Source organism: Cottoperca gobio, chromosome 19, assembly GCF_900634415.1.
Source record: "Cottoperca gobio chromosome 19, fCotGob3.1, whole genome shotgun sequence".
Lineage (NCBI taxonomy): Eukaryota > Metazoa > Chordata > Actinopteri > Perciformes > Bovichtidae > Cottoperca > Cottoperca gobio.
The window spans coordinates 17656655-17682274 of NC_041373.1; the positions used below are offsets into that span (position 1 = coordinate 17656655).

A 25620-nucleotide genomic window follows, 5' to 3' on the forward strand; every position below is an offset into this window, starting at 1 on the left:
ATTTATTGGCCGAAATCTTAATATTTATTATATTATAATATTCATGACTATGTTTTCATTAGTGTATAGTCACCTGAAACTAAGGATTGTTGTGTTAGCTTAGAATGAGCCCTTCATATTTACATAGGATTTAAATATGACTCATTTCATGACATTTAGATGCTGGATGGCATATTTTATTACCCTCGGAAAGAGCCGGACAAACTGTTTCCCCCGTTTCCAGTCTTTATGCTAAGCTAAGCTAGCTGGTTGCTGGCTCTAGCTCCAACTGTTGATGTAAATAATATTCTTACATTTTGAAACGTTGTTTATTCATGCTGTTTGTAAGTATATTAACTTCATAAATAAGCAAAGGCTAAAAATTCAAGTAAGCATCCAGAGCATTTTCATACACTGTAAATAAATGTTAGCTTTCCTACAAGTTATCCCTTAATAAATCACACAACAGTGATTATTTTCATTTTCTTTTCTAATCATCCTCTAGTGTCTGGTAGGTCTCTTCAAGGAAAAGAAAATCATCTGCTAAACAGATGTATTTTAGATTCCCGGCAGCAGCAACATTGGCTTGTTTGGAATAAATACAAAGAGGATGAACTGAGTGCTTCTCAGAAATGCGGTGCAAAAATGAGCCCAAAAACACATGTTTTAGAATAAAGGTTTTAGTCAGAATTTCCAGCAGAATTTCAAATACAAAAGTCTCAGAGAAAACATCTCAACAATAGTTTGTCATCTTATAAATTAAGCTTTTAGAAATATACAGCTGCATGTTTGTGGAGGTGAGTGTTGATTACAAGTAGAAAACAATCACAGATACAGGTGTTTTCTGTCGAGAACATTTTATACAAGCATTGTATTGGCGACATAAATATCAGCAAATTTACAGCAAATAGTGGACTTACATTTTAGACGTGTGGTACCTTTTTCACCATGCTAGATCTTTCATTTGTATTAAAGACAGTCTAGAAATGGAGCTTGCATTGAAGGAACTAAAGAAACAAAGAACTATCTATAACTGCATACACTGTATAAACCTGACAGAGGCAAACTGAACAATGCTGATGGGATTCTGAATGATTAAGTTATTTATTTTGATTCAAAACCCTTTGCTTCTTTCCTCGCAGACTGAGTATGTAATTTGTTTTTTAGCAGAGCTCCCGTGTCCCTCTATGTCGTTTGGTTTATCGTAGCTTTGCCAGACTGTCATGGCTCGTTACTCGTTCATCATTTGGTTTAACTTTAGGCACATCTCTTTGCAGTGTTGGCATCTTTCTGAAGTTATTTTCAATATAGAGGCTGCGCCGTTAAGTGTTTTGGACAGCAATAAGAGTTAAGCATACTACTGCCTCTCGGGGTGCCAAGTGCAAGTATGCTTCAATCTGGCTTCTGCTCGTCACATTGCAGCAGCAACCAGCATGTCTCACAAGCTTTTCTTTAGCATTGCTGTTGTGAATCTGCAGGAAGGAAGAAGTCTTAATAGCTTAAGAAATAAAGGAAAGGCATATTTTGCACGGTAAAACCTTTGGTAACACACAGTCTTCAAGATATCCCTGTCTGGTTTTGGTAGTTGGCTGAACAAGAATGCTACTAACAGTTTGTAAGAGCTTTGGTGAGCAGCTGTTCAGTTCCAACCAAAATTGTGGCCGGTCATTTGGTAAAACTTGAGATTGAAGGGTCTGTAGAAGTCTCTGAGCCTATGCAGGACCTCAGAGGGGATCTGGGGATGGGGCCTGCCCTTCGACTTCCCCAGGCAGCGCGGCCTGCTGCTCCCCTCGGGCTTCTTGAGGCAGGGGAAACCTTTGGTCTGGTTGAAGTAGAAGTGCTTGTCCGTCACCACCCGTTTGAGTCCCAGGAAGTCCTGGACACGGCCCATTTCGCCTGCCGGGTCCGTCACGAGGCGTTCTCCGCTGACAAAGAGGAGGCGTGAGAGCGGGAAGAAGCGCAGCCAGTTCTCTAGGTGCTTGGCGTAGATGCCGATGCGCACGGCACTCCAAGATGTGTCGATTAGGCCCGTGGTGGCATTGCGGAAGGCCAGGTTCTGAAAGGACGGAAGCCCGGGAGATTTGGACAGAGTCTGGGTGTAATCAGAAACAGCCCGGGTCACGGGGTCACGCACCACCACGATGAGCTTGGTGTGGCGGCTCATGGAGAAGACGCGCCGAGGAGCTTCTTTGGTTATAAAGTAACTGGGGGTCTTCTCCATGGTTATCTGACCCTCCAGAGTACGAGGCATCAGGTTCCTGCATGACAGAGAAAAAGAAAGACCGCCATTAATAAAACTGTACTCTATATATTCCCAATCCCAACACACAGTTCTGTAATAAAACATCTTTATATTAAAATACATTCCCTTGAGTTTCTCATAATTCGCATAGCATTCCTTTGATGATGCCTCACTTGCCTTGAAGGCTTTTTGATTTTGCTTTGTTAATAGTGGACTAAATCTGCGATTAGAGGGAGATAAACGTGACATTAGCTGCTGGCTTTGATGGAGTAACCAGTAACCGTACTGGGAGGGAGGCTGTGAGCTGCTACTAGGAAAACCTCAAGGCTATATTAACCTCAGGAAAGTAATTTCCTCTTATCCGCCGCCTCCTCCTAAACAGGCGGGGGTCTCTCTCCGCTCTCGGTTCTTGAGGCTGTGAGACCGTCCCGCAGGACTGAAATAATGGCCACATTACCGTTAAACCACTGGTACAGCAAAAGGAATTAAACTTAGCGACATTATTTGTTACGTCTCAGGTGCCAAAATATTAAACGACTCCAAATCCACACTCAACACATATTCTGTTTTTAATCGGTGAAGAAACAGCAAAGCATTTTGGTTTAGACGTATTTAATGAACATCAACAGATAGCTTAACGTTAGCACCAACGACCGCAGCTAAGCTCCGAGGTACACGTCCGACTTTGAACAAAAACAGATGATTTGTGAACGGAGGCTTAACATTAGCTACAGCAGCGAGTCGGCTAAGAACACACGATGGGAAAATAAGAAACCTTTTGACAGGTGTTACTAACTGTTGTAAGGATGTATGTGAGGGTTTCTCTGTTCTATTCAAGTGAAATACCAGGACTCGAAAACCAAAATCATTATTATTTACATCTTGGAAGTGAAACGTCAATCAATCAGACATGGTTCAAACAAATCTGAGCCAAGAAAAACACTTTTCCTTCTGAATAAAGTCATCATTTGTCTAATTTACAACCTGTCTGATAATCTGACCGACTCGTTTTGACCCGTCGTATTTTGTTACAGCAATATTTCCATGCTCCCAGATCGCATTAATAATTTGCTGTGTACAATGTTATCATTACCGATAGAAATGAGGATCAAAGTTATGAAAATAAGTTGTAATAGACTGGAATTATCCTTTATATTTATTGAATATTTTGGCTGCAGAAGAAAAAGGGCGAAAGTCCAAATGTATCCTGTAACAAACAGGTTAGTGAAGTATTGTCTTATGGTAGCCATGTGTTTGCATTTAATCCTGGTTATTGCCTTTGGCCCTCAGATTGTTATTATCATCAGTGGTAGAGGTATTCTGAGCACACTTTGGCTCCTAGAGGACTGTGCTTCCCTTCTTCTTCTTGATCTTTACTCCTCCTGAGATGACTCAGAGACTGAGAAGACGTAGTAGTTCCTCAAAAAATCCAACCAACCCTGACCAAAGCCTGCGTTTGACTGAGAGTCCGTTTAACGTGCCAGAGCAGATTGTATATAGAACGAAGGAAATGGGAGGGAAAGGAAAACCTATTCGTCTCGTGTCCTTTATTTAATCCAAATGCTACCGTAACGCTAAAATGGAGTTTAATAACCTCCGTGGTGAAAAAACTGCCAATTTTCCAACAAAAAAAGACCTTTTGTTGAGTTTAAAGAGGAGATTCAAATCACTTTGTGTTATAGAAATCTAAGCAATGAGGAATTCTAGTGTAGCAACTGTGAAAGATCCCTCAGCTAATTTCCATGCTTCCCCCCTCCGTCCTCAGCAGGCATGTGGTGACGGTTGGGTCGTAGTCTTCGTGGTTGGTCTGTAAGTGAAGGGCTTACGGGGCTCTGCGCTCCATTCCTCTCTCTCTCTCTGTGATCCAACACACACAGTCAGATCCAAGTCCGGCGTGTCCCCTGGCATGAAGCTACGAGGGTAACACCAAGTACACAACTTATGGTATTCATAAGAAGCCCCTGAGATGTATTACAGGGCCGGGGCTAAACAAGAATAGAGAGAAATACAACAAACACCAAAGGGAGAAAAGTTTGGAAAAAACAATACTGTTTCTATGGCTCTTCTCAACTTTGGCATTTCAGGCCAAAGCGCATAAGCTGCAACCTCTCGCTCTGAAGCCAAGGTTTCTGAGGCTGGTCACCACATGACGTGACTGGCAATATAGTTTTTATGAATCTAAAGCTACATTTCTCATTTGGATCCAAGAGCAGTTAAACAACTCTGGCTTTGAGAGGAAATTTGGATACCGTCACATGTCATCTGCGAGGGTATTTTGTGGTGAAAACCGGATTAATTCATCTACTTAACCTTCCTCGTTTACCTGCGCTCCCTCCATGTCACAAACTCCCAACAACCCCCGAGAGAACATGCCTGAGCAATTAAGTTTTTTCCAGGACAGAAGAAGGGAGCACTGCATCCTTTAATCAACATATTTTTGGCTACATGCACTCCCTCAATATAACTGTCAGTGGAGGCTTCTTTTATGATGAATTTCTCCCAGTATAGCTCGTGAGCATTAGTGCAAAACAGTGGCTGCAGAAACAACCGCTCAGCTCTTAAGGGACTGGAACTAAAACTTAACGGTTAATGTTTCAGAGAGTGGAACAATTGCCTCCTATATCGAACAGAGTTTTTATCCACAGTCGGCCCAAATAAGCAAGATGCAACATATGTTCAGTGTTTTTTCTTTTTCTGTGGTTGCAGGCAGTGACATCCAAAGCCCACAACCAGATCTGAGGTGCCGGTTTGTTGGCGATGTTTGGTGTTTCACGAGCGTGTCTATGGCACTGAATGGATGTTTGATTTCATCCAATCAGTCTAATGGAAGCCATGGTGTTCAATTCGAGGCGGAGTGGGGCTCCTATTGACATCATGTTTACATTTTGAACCACTAGGCTGTAATCACAGAACCTACAACAGAAAACCCAGGAGGCCACACAGCGGTGGAGTTCAGGGAGGAGGATGGGGGGGGGGGGGGCGTCTAATCTCTTCTTCTCTCATGAAGATGAAAACATAGTGTTTGTTCTTTTTTATTTTTTGTTATCTTATACCAGCCTCTGTATTTATGGAAAGCTAGGACCCTGATGTTTGTTGTCATCACACCTTTACTGTTAGCATCTGGAGCAAGAATGCTGTCGGCTTTGAACGTGTGCAGATGTGCGTTTATCTGCGCACACAAGTGTATCCAGACCCTCCGACTCTGTGTGGGTGGGCTGAGCTTTATTAGGGCCTGTTTAAAACACTGCAGGCTAATAGGCTACTGTTTATGACAAGAATATGAGAAGTGAGCTGTGTATACTGACTCTCAACACAAGCAACAGGAGACGAGCAGGGGCTGGTTCATGTGTGGATTGTTTGAATAGCATTTTCCATTTCTGAGTGTTGAGATAACTGCAGATTGGGTCAAAAATGAGTCAATACCAGAATCTATTGACATTTTTACTACATAAAGAAAGTTAATGTGTCAAAGAAATGTAAAGTTTCCATGAAAACACTGCAGAATTTGCAGTTAAATACATGCCAGACCACACTGTGCACTCTGGCTTGGTGAACTGCACTCTCTGCTGTATCAAGTTAAAGCTATAGCGAGTGGAGAGATGGCCGCAGCGAGCCGCAGCTAACGGTATATTTAGTTTCTTTGCTATCTGTAAATATCAACTTAAATGAACTGACACGTAAATGATGCAGTCAATAAATCCAATCATGGGTGAGAGCAAAACAGCTTAAAGGCACATGGAGGAGGATTTACCTAACAAAACAATGTATAGACTATATAATCCCTCTCGAGCATCACTTGTGACCCAGAAGTGCTGGTAACACACATGCAGAGACTCTGTTTTTATGTCTTTTATGCCAAATATTTGAGGTTAAATGATCTAAAAGGCCATAAAACAAAAGCATTACAACCTATCTATGTGTTTTGCAGCCTGAAACCCCCATTTTTCTATCAACTTCACTGTTTCTCTTTGACTTGGTACGGCATGAAAGGGTTCACCCACTAAAGTGCTTTTTTAAATGTGTGTGTGTTTATTTCAAAGTAAAAAGGGCACCTGCAGGTACTGTAAACACGGTGGCTATTATTGCTTTTCTAGTGGGAAGCAAACAGTCCGGCCGTTTCTGTTTGTACACCACACACACATCTCTCTCTCTGTTTTTGCGCTTTCTACTATAACACACACAACACACACACACACACACACACACATACATACATACTCAGCAATCATCTGAACATGCCTTCCACAGGATGGATCCACATCTGGGAGTAATAAGGCCCTCCGTGTGTATGTGTGTGTGTATGGCGGAGATGAGGGAAGTGTTTCTTGGTTTCGAAGTTTCCCTCTGGAGCCGGGGTTCGGAGCTCGCAAAGCTGTGATCAATACCGGCTCTTCTGGGCCCGAGGCCAGACCCCGGGACCCCCGGACCCCCTTAATCCCTGCCAGCCTGCACTGCGTGGAAATGGACTCTTTCACCCTGAAGGTCAGAGGCAGATGGTTGTGAGACCACCGTGGATCACGAGGGATCATGTAATGCAACATGTCATCATGTGCAGATTTCTCCCTCGTACATGCGATGTCACCCCCCCCCCCCCCATCCCAACTTCAAAGCCTCCACTTGGCCTCTACTGTATCCTTCAACGTGAGATTGTTATGAATACATTTGGCACGTGTGAAGGGATTTAAAACACATAGACATCCTCCACCACTACAGAGGGACATTTGAAGACTGATACAGTCTGCCTGTGTGTGTTCAAAGATCTGTGAAAGCTGCTGCGTGGAGGGAGAGGTTTGTCATTACTGACGGCAAATACAGGGCTGAGGAGCTTCTGTGGGCTGATTAGAAGTCAGCGGGGATTGTGAGCAACTCCATAAAACGAGGAAGTAAAGCAGTACTTCTCTTTGTGTCTGTTGGAGTTCAGCCATTACGTTAGTTGGATGATGTTTCAGGACAAACTTGAGCTTTTTGATAAATGTATTCATAGAAAATAGAGGTCTTTCTTGGACATTTTCCTTATTTCTTCAAGTTGTGAAGCTGCCAAAATGAGATTTTAAGGCTAAAGTAATTAATTATAAGTGATTGCATTGAGTTTTTGTGTCTAAATGCCGTTTCAGAGGCTTTTCTTGTAAAGAAGAAAGAGTCAGGTGGAAACGGTCGTTATTTTCAAGCTTACAGGGTTTCTGCAGCGTTAATACGATTCCATTCAGGACTTTTCATCAGAATCAGAATCAGAAATCCTTTATTAGTCCCACGACGGGGAAATGTATCTGGCTAAATATGATTGAGAATGAATTATCGTGATGCTGCAGAGATATCCTGGCGTTCTGCAGACGTGAAAATATGTTTTACTTGTTACAGATCCCCGCACAAAATCACACCATGATCATTTAAATTATTTTTTAATGAAAATGAGAATATCGTGAAACATTGTAATTGTAAATATCAGTCAAATTAATCGCAAATTAGATATTTATTTCCAAATCGTTCAGGACAATACGACAATAAGGCTTACAATAATGTATTAAAGGTATTGACATACATTAAATAAATATATTTTTATATTAATTCTAAAAATTAAATATTATATTTAATACATATATTTTTATATTATTAATTATAAAAATTAAATATTATATTTAATAAATATATTTTTATATTATTATTCATTCTAAAAATTAAATATTATATTTAATAATATTATTTATTAGTACCTCCCAGTTCTAAATAATAATAATTCCTAGTAATATAATTAATCAATTCACATGACCTGGACCCTGTTCTGCACGATATCATCCATCAGCCCCTTCCATGATATCTGTATTACACAACCCCCATGTTGCCCACACGTCATGTTACTGTGTCTCGCCTCAGAGTGTGTGTGGCGGACCATCACACACTCCGAAGGTTACCCTCTGGCTGACGCACCAGGGTGGTGAGAAGTATTTTTATTCAGGAGGTTTGCATCACTGGGGTAGGTCGGTAGGAAAGAGCTGAAAAATGTTTCTATCTGAGGGGAAGAATGGAGGCGTAACAGTTAATAAAGACATCACAGGGCCAGAGAGCGGTGAGTGAGTGAGAAGTGGTCAGTCAGTTTCCTCTGAGGAGCCAGCGCAGCCCTAATAACAGAGGAAGATCTGTGTGTGTGTGTGTGTGTGTGTGTGTGTGTGTGTGTGTGTGTGTGTGTGTGTGTGTGTGTGTGTGTGTGTGTGTGTGTGTGTGTGTGTGAATTTCAGTTACTAAATCTACACCAACTCTTTGAATTATCTCTTAATTGCTGACTAATGTAAAACAATAATGGTTTACACACTCATGAAATATGTATGTAGCTGCGAGCTAGCAGCCGGTTAGCTTAGCGTAGCATAGAGACAGGAAATGGGGAAACAGTAAGCCTGGCTCTGTCCAAAGGTGAAACGTTATATCTCCGGTACATACAAAAAACTGCGTTAAACAAGATATAAAGTGTTACCATAATTAGTGAGCCTTATTATATATTCACTTTAATGTAAGTCACATAGCATCGCGCCGGAAAAAGGGGCAGAAATTAGCGTGTACACCCGGGCGTCATGTTTCCATCACGGAAGATCGGAGCTACTGCAGGGTCATTCGTCCTGGGAATAAATGTTGATTGTAACCTTTCCCACTTAAGACGCCAGATGTTAGTAGGTATTAGGGTTTTTAGGGGCTTAAGAGGAGCTGGTGGGCAGTTTTTTTCACCCAGAGCCAGGCTAGCTGTTTCCAGTCTTTGTGCTAAGCTAAGCTAACAGGCTGTAGCTTCATATTTACCATGCAGACATGACTTTGGTATCAATCTTCTCATCTAACTGAGCTTATTCCTCAACCAAGTATAAAGTATGGTTAAGTGACAACCTATCTCAGGTAAGTAAAGTAATAATAATACAAACAAACATATCTCTAAAGTACTTAATACAGTAAGACAAACGGTGTGGAAAGGAAGAAGTGATCGCGTAACAACCTGTAATGACGGAACATGGAAATAAGCCTGTTATGTGTGTTTAAGTGTTAATGTATGAGTGTACTGTATGAGTCCATATGAGTGTGTGCATGTGTGTGTGTGTGTGTGTGCACTGATTGCTCCCATCCCTCCTGACTTATCAAATGGGAAAATCTGCAGTCGTGTTCCTGCGCGGCCCACAGGGGCCTACTTGTGTGGCTTTATCTCCAAGCTGCCGCGGGCCCTGGGGCTCCACCCTGCCTTCATCCGATCCCCTGAACACAGGATGGACGGGTAGATCGGGTAGATCGGGTAGATCCTGACCCCAGAGATGTCATGACGTCCTGGCCACAGTTAAGTAATGTGGCTGTTAGTAAGAATATGTGTATGTGGCCATTAAGTCTTAGAAAATAAAATAAATATTAAAACTTTACATGAAATCGGCAGATTAAAGGTGAGTCTGTTCTCAACTAGTTGATTGACATATCATTTAGTGGGAACTATTTTGATAATCGACGTGTTTAAGTAATTTTAGGCAAAAAGGCCAAAACTGATTAAAATGTGAATATTTTCTGATTTCTGGGAACATGTTACGGCCATTTTATTCACCAAATAATGAATTAATTATTTGAGTGTAGTTGCAGCCTTAGAGCACATGTTCATATTAACATCTCAAACATATTAGATATCAGCTATTATGTATATTACATATTTGTTTCCTATATTTAGATACATATATAAATAAAAAGAATGATATGCACGTAAATTAAAAGTGGGAGTATTCTGTAATATATTGCATTATTCCATGTTTTCCAAAATATATTGCAAATATATTGTATTGAATTTTATATATATATATATATATATATATATATATATATATATATATATATATATATATACAAACTGACATATAGTCACTTTTCTACATTATATAATTTTACGACAGACAGATATATTGTGTCTGGTCTTCTGGTCAGCCAGTACAGTTAAAGATTAAACATAAGTCAACATGAACATACTTTAATGTTTACCCTCCCCTCTGAGTCTGTGCAGGCGACACAGAACAACCACGTTTTCACTAATTAAATGAGTACACACACACACACACACACACACACACACACACATACACATACACACACACACACACACACACCTCTGACACCCTTTAATCGACTCAGTATGTACTTTTGCTTGTCTGGCAACTCCCCAGGTCCCGACCAATAAGAACACTCGATACTGTCCGATGCTACAAACCCACTTCCGAGCGGTTGCTGCTGCCACTCCTTGTGGTTTCTCAGCTCATTGTTAGCAGTGTCTTTAGCTGAAAAGAGGAAATGGCTGCTGGCAGAAGCTGCGCGTTTACAAGTGGAAACAGTCCATTGAGCGGTCTGATATTAGTGCCATCTATGAGGCTCATCAGAGTGGACTAAGCCGGCCTTGGCTGCGTCCACACACATCAAACATACAGGACGCAGTCGCGTTGGGATGGACATGAAGCGGGAGCTGGTGTTGCTTTCCAGATTTCCTCCCTTCACAGCAGTCTTGTTTGATTTTTAGCTTGTCCTCAAACTCAGCTCCAGCTCTCCGCGCCAGACTTTCAGGGATAATTAATCTCATTTCCTCTGGAAGGCAGCGCAGACATCAGCGACAATTAACCAGTAACTACGGGAGTTTTCTAGGAAGGTTTTATAGCAGACAAAGAAAGGTGTGTTTCTCTGTGGGATTCTCAGGGTGGCTGCAGGTTCTCACGACCCCCCACCCTGCCCAGGCAGTCAGACATTAAACAGAGAGAGAGACACCAGTGAGAGGTGCACGCACACACACACACACACACACACACACACACACACACACACACACACACATTCACACATATCTACCGCGGTTTGGTTTGATGGGCAGAACAGATTCAGACCCAGTTAAGCAGCACAGGTCTGTCTGGAGAGGCAGGTAATTATTGACTCTAACTGTCAGTATGTTTCTCTTTCCAGGACAAAAACAACAAAATAATTGACATGGGGGGGGGGGGGGGGAATGGAGAAAGTGATATAGTATCGACATCCTTACTTGAATGTAAAACCGTGGGACACATGGAGCCAGGAGATGATCATTTCTTTGTATTGTAGATGCTGAAACAATTAATTGATAATTGATAATCGGGACAAATCCCACAGTGTAGCTCATTTTCAATGCACAAATATCGTTTCCACCACCACACGCAGTTTACACAACCCGATGACTAAAACTGTCGCGTCAACAAGTTTCTGTTCCTCTTTAACTTCCTTATTTCTCATGACTACGTACTCTGACTGATGACAAGGAAGTAGGAAGATGATTATTTAGTTGTGCTTCATTAAACACCATCCTGAACTGTTAAACAAGGAACAGGAAGACTTTGGTGTGTGGCTGAAGCAAAGCTCACAGCGTGTGTTGAGCAGTTTACTTACAATGCACACAACTTGTCTTGTTCCTGTGATTGAAGAGTCAGCTCACAGTTTTCTGCATCTGATTCCGTTATTTCTGATTGGATGAAACACGGCATGCTGGGAGTCGAAAGGTCGAAGAATGATGAGCTGTCAAAATATTGATGACTGCGTTGGATCGGACCTTTATTTCTTCTTCCACCGAGTCAAAATCCATACCTGTCCCGCTTCAATTCATCAAGTCCTGTTTGATTACATCCTTATACTTTTTCCAGCTTCATTTACATATTAATTCTGACAAAACTTCCGATACATGTAAGTAGCAGCGTGTGCCATGTTATGTTTATTAGCTCTGACGGACCTGCAGGATCGTGTGTCTCATGCATATATTCCTACACTGATGCGGCTTCAAATACTCGCAGAGCATTCAGCCCTGTCTTCTGCACAAAGCCTTCTTTCTTCCAGCGAGATCTATACATTTCCTATTTTTTCCATATATGTTTCTTGCCTCAAAGCTTCGTCGGTCTGAAAAAGAAATGCAACATACAGCAGAGAGGAATTCAACCGGAGATTGGCAGAAAAGTCTTGACAGGAAATAAAATCTGGACATTCCTGTCGAGCTAACTGGATTATACAACATGCTTCCTCAGAGAGAGGAGACTGCGAGACAAAGAGATGAGTCGATAAGCGCAGAGATTTAGAGACAGAGAGAGAACACATCGATTGTACGGAGCCACTCGAACAGGAGGACTCGTCTTGCTTTACGCAGTTGGAGTGACCTGAACAAGCCAATAAACCCACCGCAGCGACACTCAACACTGTGAGGGTGTAAATGTCACCAGGAGCAGCTCCTTGTCAACAGCATTGCATATTCAGAAGTTAATTCATTTGTGAGATAAAGGCAGAAAGAGAGAGATCAATAGAAAGAACCTATTTTAGGTGATTGATATCGGGAAATGTTTATATCTCCTGGATATTTATAGTGTCGAGAAAAGGCGGGGAGGCACCGAGGAGGACGAAGGGGAGTGGACGCACTTTCAGGTAGAGCCCGGAGCAGCGCGGATGAATCCGAGCTCACACACGCACACATGCTCACACTCACTCACTTTGCACACCATGGCTGCCCAAACCCTCGTCCTCCACCACCAAACCACACAATCGTTTCCAGTAGATGGCAAAGCCAAGGCTTTTCCACATGTGAGCATTTTTTCTAAAACAATTTGCCAAATGCTTCCTTTAAGGATGTCCATGTGTTTTACTTGGTTGCAGGCTGAAGACAGCGGCCAAGGCTCTCTCTCTCTCTCCTCTCGCTCTTCTCTCTCTCTCTCTCTCTCTCTTCTCTCTCTTTCTATCTCTCTCGTCTTCTAAATAGAGTGTCTATCTCTCTCTCTTTCTCCTTCTCTCTGCTTCTCTGTCTCTCTAGTCTCTCGTCTCTGTCTCTCTCTCTCTCTCTCTTTCTGTCTCTCTCTCTCTCTCTCTCTCTCTGTCTCTCTCTCTCTACTGTTCTCTTCCTGTCTGTCTCTCGTCTCTCTCTCTTCTCTCTCTCTCTGTCTTTGTCACTCTCTCTCTCTCTCTCTCTCTCTCTCTCTCTTCTCTCTCTCTCTCTCTCTCTCTCTCTCTGTCTCTCTTCTCTCTCTCTCTCTCTGTCTCTCTGTCTCTCTCTCTCTCTCTCTGTCTCTCTGTCTCTCTCTCTGTCTCTCTCTCTCTCTGTCTCTCTGTCTCTCTCTCTCTCTCTCTCTCTCTCTCTCTCTCTGTCTCTCTCTCTCTGTCTCTCCTCTCTCTCTCTCTCTCTCTCTCTCTCTGTCTCTCTCTTCTCTCTCTCTCTCTCTCTCTCTCTCTCTCTCTCTCTCTCTCTCAGAGACTTTGAAATGAAGAGCTCTGTCAGAGAAGGAGAAGTATAAGTGATACTTTCCAGCCCAGTTTCACATGATATCGTTGGCCGCACATACAACGGTTCTGTTTCGAATTGATATATGTGAATCACGGGAAACTTAACATGTAATTACACTAAATGAGCAATATTTTTATAACTACATATGATATCTGGAAGTATGGCAGAAAGGGAAGGAGGAAAAGACAGCAGGAAGTCTGACTGATTATTCATTATCCATATGGGGTCAGTGTTGACATATGTCAATCAATAAGCAACAGATTGTTACTAATATTTCTAGAAATATGTGTGAAGTGACAAATGAAAGGCCGGAAAAGAACAATTTGTCCATTACCTTTCAGCTAAACGTTTGAACTATATCCATTACTGTTTGTAACTGTCCTGCAGAACGACACGTAAGCTTTTCTGACCCGACGTCTCAGGACATCTTTTGTTCCAAAGAACACTTACTGTTGGAAAACATGTTAAGCTAGCAGGTTTGCGTCACAGCACGAAGGAAAAGCAAGTATATCTCCGGCCTTATGGGAACAACGTGGGGATAGAATGACCTCTTTGTTAAGGTTAATGGTTTCAGCACCGTGTGGTTAAGGTCCTGGTCTTAAGTTAAAAGGATCCAAAGTTTGACTGTTGAAGGAAACGGGAGAACGAACAGAAGTCTGCCATGGTGAGGTTTTTGTGCAGCCATCGACCCGACTTCATCCCTCTGTGGACTTCATCCTGACAGACTAAACGGACGTCCAATATATAAAATCCAATAATAATTTCAGTTTTTGAGCTACTCCACAATCTTTCCATGTACTCCGCAGCTGCAGAAGAACCTCCTGGACTATAGATCAGTTTTACGTGCTTCGAACATTTACATCTGTCTCATACATATAAAATAAAAAAAGGTCCCAGTAAGTCTTATTGCTTGTCTGTAAGCCAGTGAACTACAGAGCCCCTGGGTACAATAAGCTTCCTCTACAGCACCAAAAGGTTGAGGTGTAGGAATACTGAAGCGTTCATCATGGGCCAGTGTTACGAGGTGAGGGGGGTGGCGGGGCGGGGGTGTTGACTAATGCTTTATAAGGCCCTGTTTAACTGCGACTAGGGGCCTAATCCCTCCCAGCCGCTCCGCACGTCCCTGAACTGTCCATGTTAATGCCTGACTTGTCATTACAGCGGTCCAATTCACACAGTGTTGACACGAGCTGTCAGTAGAGGACGGAGCAGACACACGTTTCATTACGCCTTCAGAAGAAAAGGTGAACGTGTCTGTGTCAGGAGAGTACGAGGTGAGCTCAGTTTACCAGCAGCAGATGCAGTAGAAACAGCGAGTAAAGGTCTTCTCACCTTTGACCCTTTCTAGAGTTCTGCGTTACAGCGTGTTGCTGGCTTCAGATGAAAATGTCAGCAAACGATAAATAAGAAGAGAAACCTAAAATAGCATTTTTTATGCCCAAAAGATGAAATGTTCTTCAGTTTGAAGATCGAGTTTGTAACGTGGTCAGCTGCTCTGACGTCCGCCGTGCTCATTCTCTGGCAGGTTAATGTGGCCAAAGTTTAACTTGAATTGATCTTTGACCCACGCTGACCTCAAACGGGATTATGGCACTGATAGGATGCTGAGGTTATGACGGGAATCATTTTACTGAAGACTGTGGACAGTGGACAATCTTACAATCTGAAATATGCGTCACATCCTACTACGTCACCCTGCAGGTGGCTAATGTTGAGTTTTCTTGATATGTGGCGAGAAACAACATAAAACGTGATGTTGAAAGACTCTTGTTGAAAAGTAAGACGATCGAGAAAGAGCTGCGGAAAGCTGAGCAGAGCAAATACACTTTCAAGAAGTCTTTAAACTCAACTACTGCTGCTAGATTTGTGATCATGTCTACAAGCATGAACTACATAAAACCCAGATATCACAGATGACAGCCTGCAGTCCCATCTCACAGCCCTGATGTGGAGAAGCTCTGCACTGATGTTCAGCAACAGAAATCACATTTAACAGGTGAAAAAACTGTCAAATAATATTTATTTTAGACTCTGAGCTGATGTAGTTGTGTTTTATGTTCAGTTGATGTTCAGGACTCGAATAGTTCTGTAAGCCTGCACATGTTTTCCTTAGTTGTAACTATAATAATTACATAAATGTAACAAGCTATAGTTATTGTTTAGATAGTATAACTATATATAAAACTTTAAAAGCTGTGTTAGCAAATATGTTTCGCGGAAAATGGGGTTGCCGACTCAAGATACTGACATTTCCAACTCTTATGTTTCCCCTGAACACACCTTTCCATCTGCTAAGAATGGGACAGTAATGTAAAAAGTATGAATTCTCCTTAAATATTCACGTCCAAGAAGCAGCTCGGTATCGCTTCACATTAACATGAAATGTTGGAACTGGAATCATTTGATACATATTTCCCTAAAGTTTCCAACAGGTTATATAGATTTGCAACGGTTGACCAATATTTGATTAGTTGATGAATCATTTCATTTATTTTCTCAGCAGAAATACCAAATATCCTCAGATATGTGAGGATTTGCAGCTTGTTTGATATAAACCGGATATGTTTCGGCGATGGGCTCATGGAAAATGAATTTGAAGATGTCATCTTGCATTCTGGGAAATGATCACAGGCAGTTTTTAAACAATTTCCTTACATGTTTTTGTTTCTTCAATGCTTCATCCTGTATTTTTTGACCGAAAACGAATCGCAAACAGCTGTTTTACAGATGTCAAAACTACTAGAATTAAACGTACGCGTCTGTCTTGAACTCATTCCAGGAGATTCAGTTTTAGAAATTCATAAACTCAAAAATGAAACCTCATCAAGCCGCTGCGTCGGACATGTTGATGTGGCTTGCGTGAAGAAGGAAAACCCCGGCCTCCTCTTCTCCCTGAAAACCATACTGAGTAATACGAACCAACACTTGTGCACACACACACACACACACACACACACACACACACACACACACACACACACACACACACACTTTGATCTCTGGTGTCACTTAGTGCTGTTCCACCTGAGCCTCACAGTGAACCGATCATTACCCGGCTGTATTGATCTCTCCCTGCGTCTCTCTGTCTTCACTCAGGACACATTTCTCTGCCACACCTCCGTGTTCTCTCTCGTCTACTCGTCTCTTTATCAAACCGTCATTTACTCCCAACATCATTCTTCCTCTGTAATGGTTTCCCCCTGTCCCTCCCTCTCTGTCTCTCTCGTCTCTGTGCTATCAGATATCAGGCATGCCCACCCAAAACTAGGGTTATTGTCTCCCTGCATCCTGCTATCCTGAAAACAATTTCACGTGTCTGTGTTTCGTGGAAGAATTCAAACGGAGGCTATTTTGCACAGAGAAATATCGCTGCCAATCTTCAAAAGCCCATTTCGGATGATCCTCAAGCAAACACCTGACTGAGGGGTCATCCACACTACCACCATCCACAACAACCCCACCCTCCCTGTGTGATCAGGCTGGTAGCGAGGCCCTCGGGGGACCAACACGGACACTTAGGGAAGCGGCGTGTCAGCTCAATAAACAGCAATTTATTGGCAGGGGACTGAATACGCTGCGATCCTTGAAAGCTATCAGCAGAGCCTCTTATTGGTGCCGAGGGATATTAATGAAGAGAGGAGAGGGACTGATCGCAGCATGCACGAGACGATATGTTCGCCTGCACAAGAACATGCCTCACCTGGACTAATAAGGGCAGAGGGGTTTTGAAATAGCTCTGTGTTTGTTACATCATGATCAGCCACTAACACGTCATTATTTTAGAAGAGGAAATACATGAAAATGCCACGTAAAGCACTTTTTCTTCCCACTGTGGTCCAGGAAAATGTCAGATACACATGGCACTTCTCAAGTTGAAATCCTCATACTGTATCATTTATTAACATGCATTTCTAAATATGAATTTTGAATATTAAACAGATTCCAAAGACATCCCATCAGAGGAGTTGGGCTGCATCGTCTCAGTGGATTAAACGGTGGTTATGGTTTTAATCGGTTGTTTCTTTAGTTGATTAGTCATTTTTTTATGCTTTTATCACACTGAATGACTCATAACCAAGAGACTTATGAGGACATCTGTGGTAAACACAAAGATTGCGGTGCTTTCGCATGATTATGTATTATATAATGCACATTTTGAATTTCAGTGCGACATCAAAACTAATCTGGAGAAGAACAGGGGACTTTTTATTGGCACTTCTTTTTACTTTTTGTACCCTTCAAGGAACCATCTTAATAAACAGATAAAAGGCTTCTGCACATGTATACATGTGTTCTTTAGGGAATAAAAAGAAAGTCTCTATTTTAACCTTGTGACAGTAAGAAGATCCAACTTCTAATCAGGCTTCCATGACTTCTGCCCTGAACTTTGACCCTTACAGTGCATTACTGTTCCGGTCATTATGAAAACTGCAGCTCGTGATTTAAAGTTAATATTTAATTGAATGTAGTATCATTAAGTTAAAAAAAAAAACTGCTTACCTGTACCAGTCCAATCCCTTATCGTAGAAGCGGTCAAAGAAGTGCGGCTCGGAGCCGACGGCTCTCACGTCCGGGTGGATGCGCAGGAACTCCAGCAGAGCCCTCGTGCCACCTTTCTTCACCCCGATGATGATGGCCTGAGGGAACTTTTTGCTGCCGAAAGTATTAGCTATAGATATATTGTTAGAGGGAGCATCGCTGTTCAACAAGTCCGACAGCTGTTCCCGGACAACCTGAGACGCGTTCTGCGCGCCGAGCTGCTGCGCTGACGCTCCATCTTTTAGGTTGATTTTGTTTTGAAAATTACTTTGCTGGTCATACACGGGCCTTGGCAAGGAGTCACAGTATCCGTTGAGGCAGTAAAAGAGGTACGTGCAGAGGATGATCATGGTAAAGAAGACGGACAGCTTGGACTGCACCCTCAGGTGTCCGAAGTTGAGCGCGGCTCTCCATTTACTACATCCCATGAGTCGCAATACTGAGCATGAGGACACAATGCAGGAAACATGCCACATCAAAGGAAGTCATACTTTAAAAGTCACTCAAACTGAGAAAGGCTTTTTAAAAAGTCACCGCGCTCGTGCCACAACAGCAAGTGGCGCAAAACGTGCCCCCCGCGCGTCAAAAAGCTCCACATATCCCTCGGCTTATCTCACTCGCCCTTTGACTTTGTCTCGCGCCGGCTCGTCATCGAAGACAACTTGTAAGGTTTTTTTTTTCTAAAGAACTTAAGCAAAGTCCCAGCGACGCTCAGCTGAAAGGTGTCTGTGAATGAATGTCCCGCAGCGCTCCGTGCCTCCTCCTGTGCGCTCCGTGCCTCCTGTGCGCTCCCGTGCCTCCTGTGCGCTCCCGTGCCTCCTGTGCGCTCCAGTGGCTCCTTGGCAGCGGCTCTATAGGAAACCCTCAACACCCCCTTTCTTGTCAGTCTGCCAAATCCACGCCCTGTTTATCAAACGCACGCCCCCTTCATCCTCAACACGGGCGACACTAACATAACAGCGAGAAATAATTAGCACCCTCATCAAGCTGACAGACAGAAACTCGTATATCAAATTATTATTTTTTCACAGAAGTATAGTCTTTAGTTTAATGCTTTGGAAGAGGAGGGACATATCTGGAACATTACATGATGAAGAGGGGATATTAGTTTTTGATTGAGGATGCAATTTCCCCTCATTTCCCCTTTAAATCTCCGCGCAGTGAGACTTCTGCTTTATTGAGCTCGAGGCGGTTTTCTTGCCCAAATTGTTCGCTGTAGATGTAATGTGGCTAGTGGCCACCTGCTGTCTGCTAGCCCTCCTGACCACACACACCCATGGAGTCAGCTATAACACACACATTTAACCTTTACACTGCTGCACAACAGGGACAGACAGGTGTCGTCAGCTTTCTCTAATTCCTGCCTCCCTGTGTGTGTGTGTGTGTGTGTGTGTGCGCGTGTGTGTGTGTGAGACCAATTAACTGTGGGTATAAACATGTAGTAATCCGGACCAGCGTCAGTAAAACAAAAATCCTTTAAAAAAAACATTCATAACAGTTTAGTTAAGAACTATATCACACTGTCATACGAGACATTTGCTGATATACAGGTTTTTCGTAACAAAACCTTTTATTTGTCCTTGAAATCCACCCATTTGTTCCTGAATCTCGCCAGGACAGCCTAAGGACACAGATTATATTTTCAGCAATGCGATGACAGAGGCAGATAAAATGTCCGGATCCTTCCCTCCATATGATCCTGGCGCTGTGGAGGTGCAACCTTAACCTTAAAGCCTTAAACCGGAGATAAACTTAGCATGTGTTTGCGTACGCATTATGGCTGCCTTGTGTATCCTGCATACATGTGAAGCGTCGGTTGTGCACGTCCTCAGAAAAGGACGCTACACATGCGCAAGATGCAGGAACAGCAGGGGGCAGTGAAGAGCCATTTTGGTGATGTGACAGGGTCAGGGGTCAGGAGGCAGCAAAAACAATGGCGGACCGTTTTAGAGACAAGCTAGTCCACTATTAGCCACATCTGTACAATGTGTCATTGCCGCACAAACATGCTTTTCAAAATAAAACTGTTTCCTACTGGACGAGCAGCCAAAGAGGGCAAACGGGGACTGTTGCTCGGGGAACTTCAGCCCGTCCTTGCGTACGTCCATGACGCATATTTAAGTACGGAGACGACATTGCGTTCGATGAACTGTGGAATTTCAGGTAAGATTCATTGTACCGTGGTGGAGTTATCCAATAATGAGCCTTCAGTGTCAGACCGCTCTGAAATGGATGCTTCTGGATACTAAACCCATTTTCCCAAAATAGTTTTTGACAATATGTGTGTTACAGTATAAATCACAATTTATTGGCACTTTCACCCCATATGTTGAAATAAAAGAGAGATGCAACATGGCAGCACATCCATATGGATGATAAATCTGAAGGGGATGACAATATCTATCGACCCAGGCCTCCTCCAACCTGGCAGTATGTCAATTTCCCCAAGTCTCCTAACAGAGAAGGCATCATTTACCCTTCTGTACTCTCTGAGCACTCCTCCGTATTGATCCGCAGTGATGTTGGAAAACAATTGGAGACATGCCACTCTGTAGTCAAAGTGATCAATAATGTGGGCTTGCTTTGTTTTTGTTTATTGTGTGTCACGCAGAGCTGTGTTCTCTTTGCTTTAAATTGCAAGGTTCAAACGATTTGGCTTTCTGAAGGCAGTTTTACAACCAACGTGGCACTTATGTGTTGTTTGTCTGCAAGATTTCTGTTTTTAAGAGCACTCTGAGAGAGGCAATAATTCAAATCTACAATCAAAGTGTCAGCTTTATTCTCCATTTTCATCACTTTTATTTTGATTACTTAATCGCACATTTATTTATTATTTATAACATTTAAATATGAGCTAGTAATAGATGTGACTTGCACCAAATTGCATAAATTACACTTGAGTCAAAAGCTGGATGGCAGGTACTGAGGTTAGCATTAGCATTAGCATTAGCTGGGCATTTCTGTCCATTATAGCTAATGCAACATTTAGTTATGTGAAATAACTAACTGGTTTTACCAAGATATCATTTCATCAAAATGTATATCACCTGTATATGTTTTAATTACAGATTAAAATAGGGAAGAATCAATAAGTAAGTAGTAGCTTTAGCTTTAGCTTTAAGGCTAGAAGTGGCTATCTCCTAAGCTAGCTAACACTTGATATAGCGTAGCGATCTTATTTTAGCCGTCTCTTGTTTGTTTTTAGAAAGTACAGTAAATACGGTTTCTAGTCCATCGATCACAGAGAGCAGTTACTTTGTTCTGGTTTGGTTTTTAGCTTTTAAAAAGCTTTTAATTATAATAATAATAATAATAGTAATAATAATAATAATAATAATAATAATAATAATAATATAATAATAATAATAATAATAATAATACATTAGACTTGTAGGCTATAGCGCTTTTCTAGTAACTCAAAGACGCTTGACAGAGTGAGTGCCACAAAAATAAATATATAAACACATTTTTCACATAATTATACATTTAAATGACATTGAATATTGAAAAATGAATACTGGTCATTTAATTTCACAAATTATTTATGTTTATTTGCTTCTTTTCTTTTGTACAAGGTCAGTTTTAAAACTGTAATAATGCTATAACGAGACACTTGAGTCACAACATAACAAATGCTTTTATATTGATGCTGCGGACAAAAATAAACCATCATAGCTGCAATGTGTGTTCAGCCATCATGTACAGTCTAATCCTGATTACAGTCTAATGTATGGGAACTCTGCTCCCTTTGACAGTTTACCGGGGAACACCTGAAGTACGGCATTCTCACACACACACACACACACACACACACACACACACACACACACACACACACACACACACACACACACACACACACCTCTGTCTGTAAGTGACATCCTTGGTGTTGAATTCCTCCCCACCTGTGTAAGGTCTGAGGCTGTGGGAAGGCAGACAGCTGTACAAAGCTCAGCAGGCTCTGTAATCCTTGGAAAAGTCTGTGTGACTTCAAAGACAGGATGCTTCTCCCAACGCAGAGCAGCCCGAGTTCGGACTTGCTAAGTTCAACTCAGGAGTCCAAGCAAATGAACCTGACTATAGTGTGACCAAATAGTCTCAATGCATTTTAAACAAACGTACACAGATTTTCTGCTTTGTGTCTCTTTTAAAAAGCTTCCTGTGTTTGTGTTTTTCACAATAGCTAATACCCTCACTGTTTCAGGTCAAAGTAAATAAAGCAGACTTCTCAAATTGTCTGTAAGGGCGTTGCAGACTTCGTCTTTGACTCTGCAGAGAGTACACAGCATTGTCCCAGTATTGTGCTGGATCACTGAGGATATAATACATGCGGCAAACTACTGAAGAGCTGCTCTTCAAATGGCCTGTTAACTCACCTGGATGGAATGTGTCTCACACACACACACGTACACACCCACACACACACACACACACACACACACACACAAAGACTTGTCACCAAACTCCCCCAGACATCATCATCATTAAAGGCCAGCCCGGATTAAAGGATGAGTTACATGCAGGGGTTATTCAGTCCAAGTGATTAAATCCAAAATTCAAGAAAAGCTGTTACACTTTCCTGGCTGTAATCCGGATTACAGATTGCAGAAAGTGATTTTACTTCTCCGTTCTCACTTTCAAGGCGTCAAATTCGGCAGCTTGGACCCTACGCTTCAAACTCTAACACAGGACTTTTACCCAGGAGACCGCAGTGAAACCGAAAGTCAACATTGAGTTATTGTTACCTGCGTATGCAAATTAAATGATTAGAAAGGTACTTATTTGAATGCAAACCTCAATCTTTTCCTAAACCAAACCAAGTAGCAGGACAGTCGTTATATATATATATTCTTCAAACATTTGTATTTATTCAAGTTCTCGCGAAAAACTACATTTATGAAGATTACATTTGAACACATCATGATACTCATTTGAACTAAATAGAGCTTGAACGCATCATAATGTAACTCAATGCAACCTTCGTTAGCGTTAGCTAGCGTGTGCTGCTAACAGCTAACGTTTGCTAGCTCTCCTCTTGAGGATTTTCAACAGGGATTTGTTGTTTACAATGTTGCATCATCTCCATAGAGGGTATTGGCCCGGGGTCATGTGTACCCTTTGACCCCCCATTAAATAGAACATCAAATGTTTAAAATGTCATATATATATTTTGTTTCGGGATTCATTAGCAAACAACCTACTCTCATTTAGTTATGAGGACGTGTTGGATAAATGACAATGTTTGTCTTCTGGTTGTATCCAGCTGTCCTAACACATCTGAGATCCCTGTGATGCTACAGTGTGATGCTTGGCCACACCTGGGACATAAACTCACTTTGTTCCTCAACAAAACAAGCTACTACGACACCGACTCTTTGATTGACAGCTCTCATTCAGCACTGAAAACACGCAGGAATTTGTGCTAAACACCAAAGATCTCAACAAGAAAACAAAGCCTCGCAGATTATTATTTCAAAACTTCACACAGAGTCCATACAGTCCGAGCATCTGTGTTGTGTGAAAGCCAGTGGCAAGGCCATACTCTCCTTAACTGCAGGGCAGAGCTCTGCGGCGAGCTGGGTAAGTATAGGGCACGGCAGCACTGTACATTATCACATGGGTGTGGCTACGAGCTCGCTGCTCGAAAAATGTTTTCAATTGAGGAGTAAAGAAGGCACGTGAAGTGCCAGGCATGCCTGCACAGGATCATCACTTCATTATGTGACACGGGGAAAGGTGAGGGTAATAATAAGAAGTGTTTACCAGTTTAAAGCTGAGTCATTCCAGGAGGAAAAGGTGAGACTAGCTGCTTCCATGAAAACCAACCTGATGCCTTCCTGTCTTATCATACTGGGACTTTTACTGCAGGTCATTGTGGTTAAACAGTTGCCATTGCCTCTAATAAAACCTCACATCTGCAGCTTTTTACTCGTGTTGATATCTTGCCTCAAGACTTTTTTTTTATGATTACATAACTGTTTATCTTAGAGAGGAACACAGCAGGCAAACAAATGAACTTCAGATGGTCCCTGCTTCGTGGAAACATTCTGGTTTTGCACTAAAACAATTATAAATGTAATCCCTGAGTAATAGGTTTGGGGGGGGGATCCTTAATGGTCTGTTGATCTGTGTTGACAGCATGCTGATCAATCACATGCTTCCAACTTTTTGGGCCGATTAAAAAAACCTTGCGTAGCAAAAAAGCGCAGCAGGAGATAAGGCCTTAGGTGTGTCATGCAGCGTAGAGATGCAGACAAAACAACATGGAGAGAAAGCAGCTTATCTCCGGACATCTGACATCTCTGTCGCTAACATCGAGAAGAAGTGGCTGAAACTAAATGTTACAGTCGGTGAGATGAGGATTGAGTTTCTCCAGAAACCGTACTGTACAAATGTATTTGGCTGAAACTTCTCAGGAACAGGAAGGGAACAGCTGTCTCCAGGCGTGCATTGTTGAGGCTGTTGGGTTTGAAAAGGTTTCATGAACCCAAAGCTTTTAGGAATGTCCTGTCTCTATAGAAAGCACACAGTCCTTTAACAGAAAACAAACACACACATATCACCAAACGGGAGATGCAAGAACTTTATCAGACTGGAAAACGGGACATTACCAGGAGATGATACCCATCTGTTGGAGCAGGCGTTACATTCTTCAACTAGTGTTTCAAATCTCACTTTCCAGTTAAGCTAAGCGAACTATCTCCTGGCTGTAGCTTCATCTGTACACAGATGTGAGACGGGTATTCCTCCCAGTGTTGACAGATGTGAACTATTTTCACCAGAGGCTTAAAATGATCTTTGAGGAAAATGATCTTTTCAGAGCAAGGGGACATAGCTATGATGCAACGTCATAGCCTACAGCAAGCACGATTGGCTGGAAAGAGGTTACGTGAGAAAAGAAGCGTAAACACAAAAGGTAGGATCCATTTCTTGCTATCTGGAAAAAAAGAAAAATGAGACTGAAACCAACCAATTGTTAGACATAATGGTTAAATCTGTAATCGCACAAAGACGATCATTATCGTGCATCTGGCAGCGCTGATCGATCCTCTCATCTACTCAGCAAGAAACCGAGTAAATGTATTTCAGACATCTAAACACAGTAAGGAGCTACAGCTGAGGTGACGTCAGGCTCTTTTAATGGCAGCAGAGCTATCAGCTGATCTGTGCTGCACGTCACAGCAGTAAGCAATCAGCTTCTTCGATAAGTTATCTGACGACAGGTGTAACTCAAGGTAACAAGGCCACCCTGTAAAATGTGCTGAGTAGCTTTCTACTCACAGGTTATGCGAGTACATGTATATATATGTGTGTGTGTGTGTGTGTGTGTGTGTGTGTGTGTGTGTGTGTGTGTGTGTGTGTGTGTGTGTGTGTGTGTGTCCTCGCGTGCAGCAATCCCCTTGTTGACCTTCCATTTTCCTCCTGCATCACATCCAAACATCAAGCCAAGAGTCTTGGACTGCACGCTACAGCTACCGTGCGATTTACTGCGCCGCGTACAGAGGATTTCCAAAACCATACGGTTCCATGATCTACGGTCATGATGTCACTCGTGCAACAAAAGCTGGCCTATAATCATTCCGCTCAC

General features: G+C 42.2%; 1 protein-coding gene across 1 annotated transcript; it reads right to left on the reverse strand.

Annotated features, from left to right (window-relative positions):
- Positions 1-643: 643 nt before the first annotated feature.
- LOC115024620 (heparan sulfate glucosamine 3-O-sulfotransferase 6) lies at positions 644-18866 on the reverse strand. Its single transcript, XM_029456381.1, has 2 exons — positions 17994-18866; positions 644-2237 (listed from the first exon to the last, which is right to left on the reverse strand). The coding sequence occupies exons 1-2, from the start codon at positions 18506-18508 to the stop codon at positions 1619-1621; spliced, it is 1134 nt and encodes a 377-aa protein (XP_029312241.1). The 5' UTR covers positions 18509-18866; the 3' UTR covers positions 644-1618.
- Positions 18867-25620: the final 6754 nt, after the last annotated feature.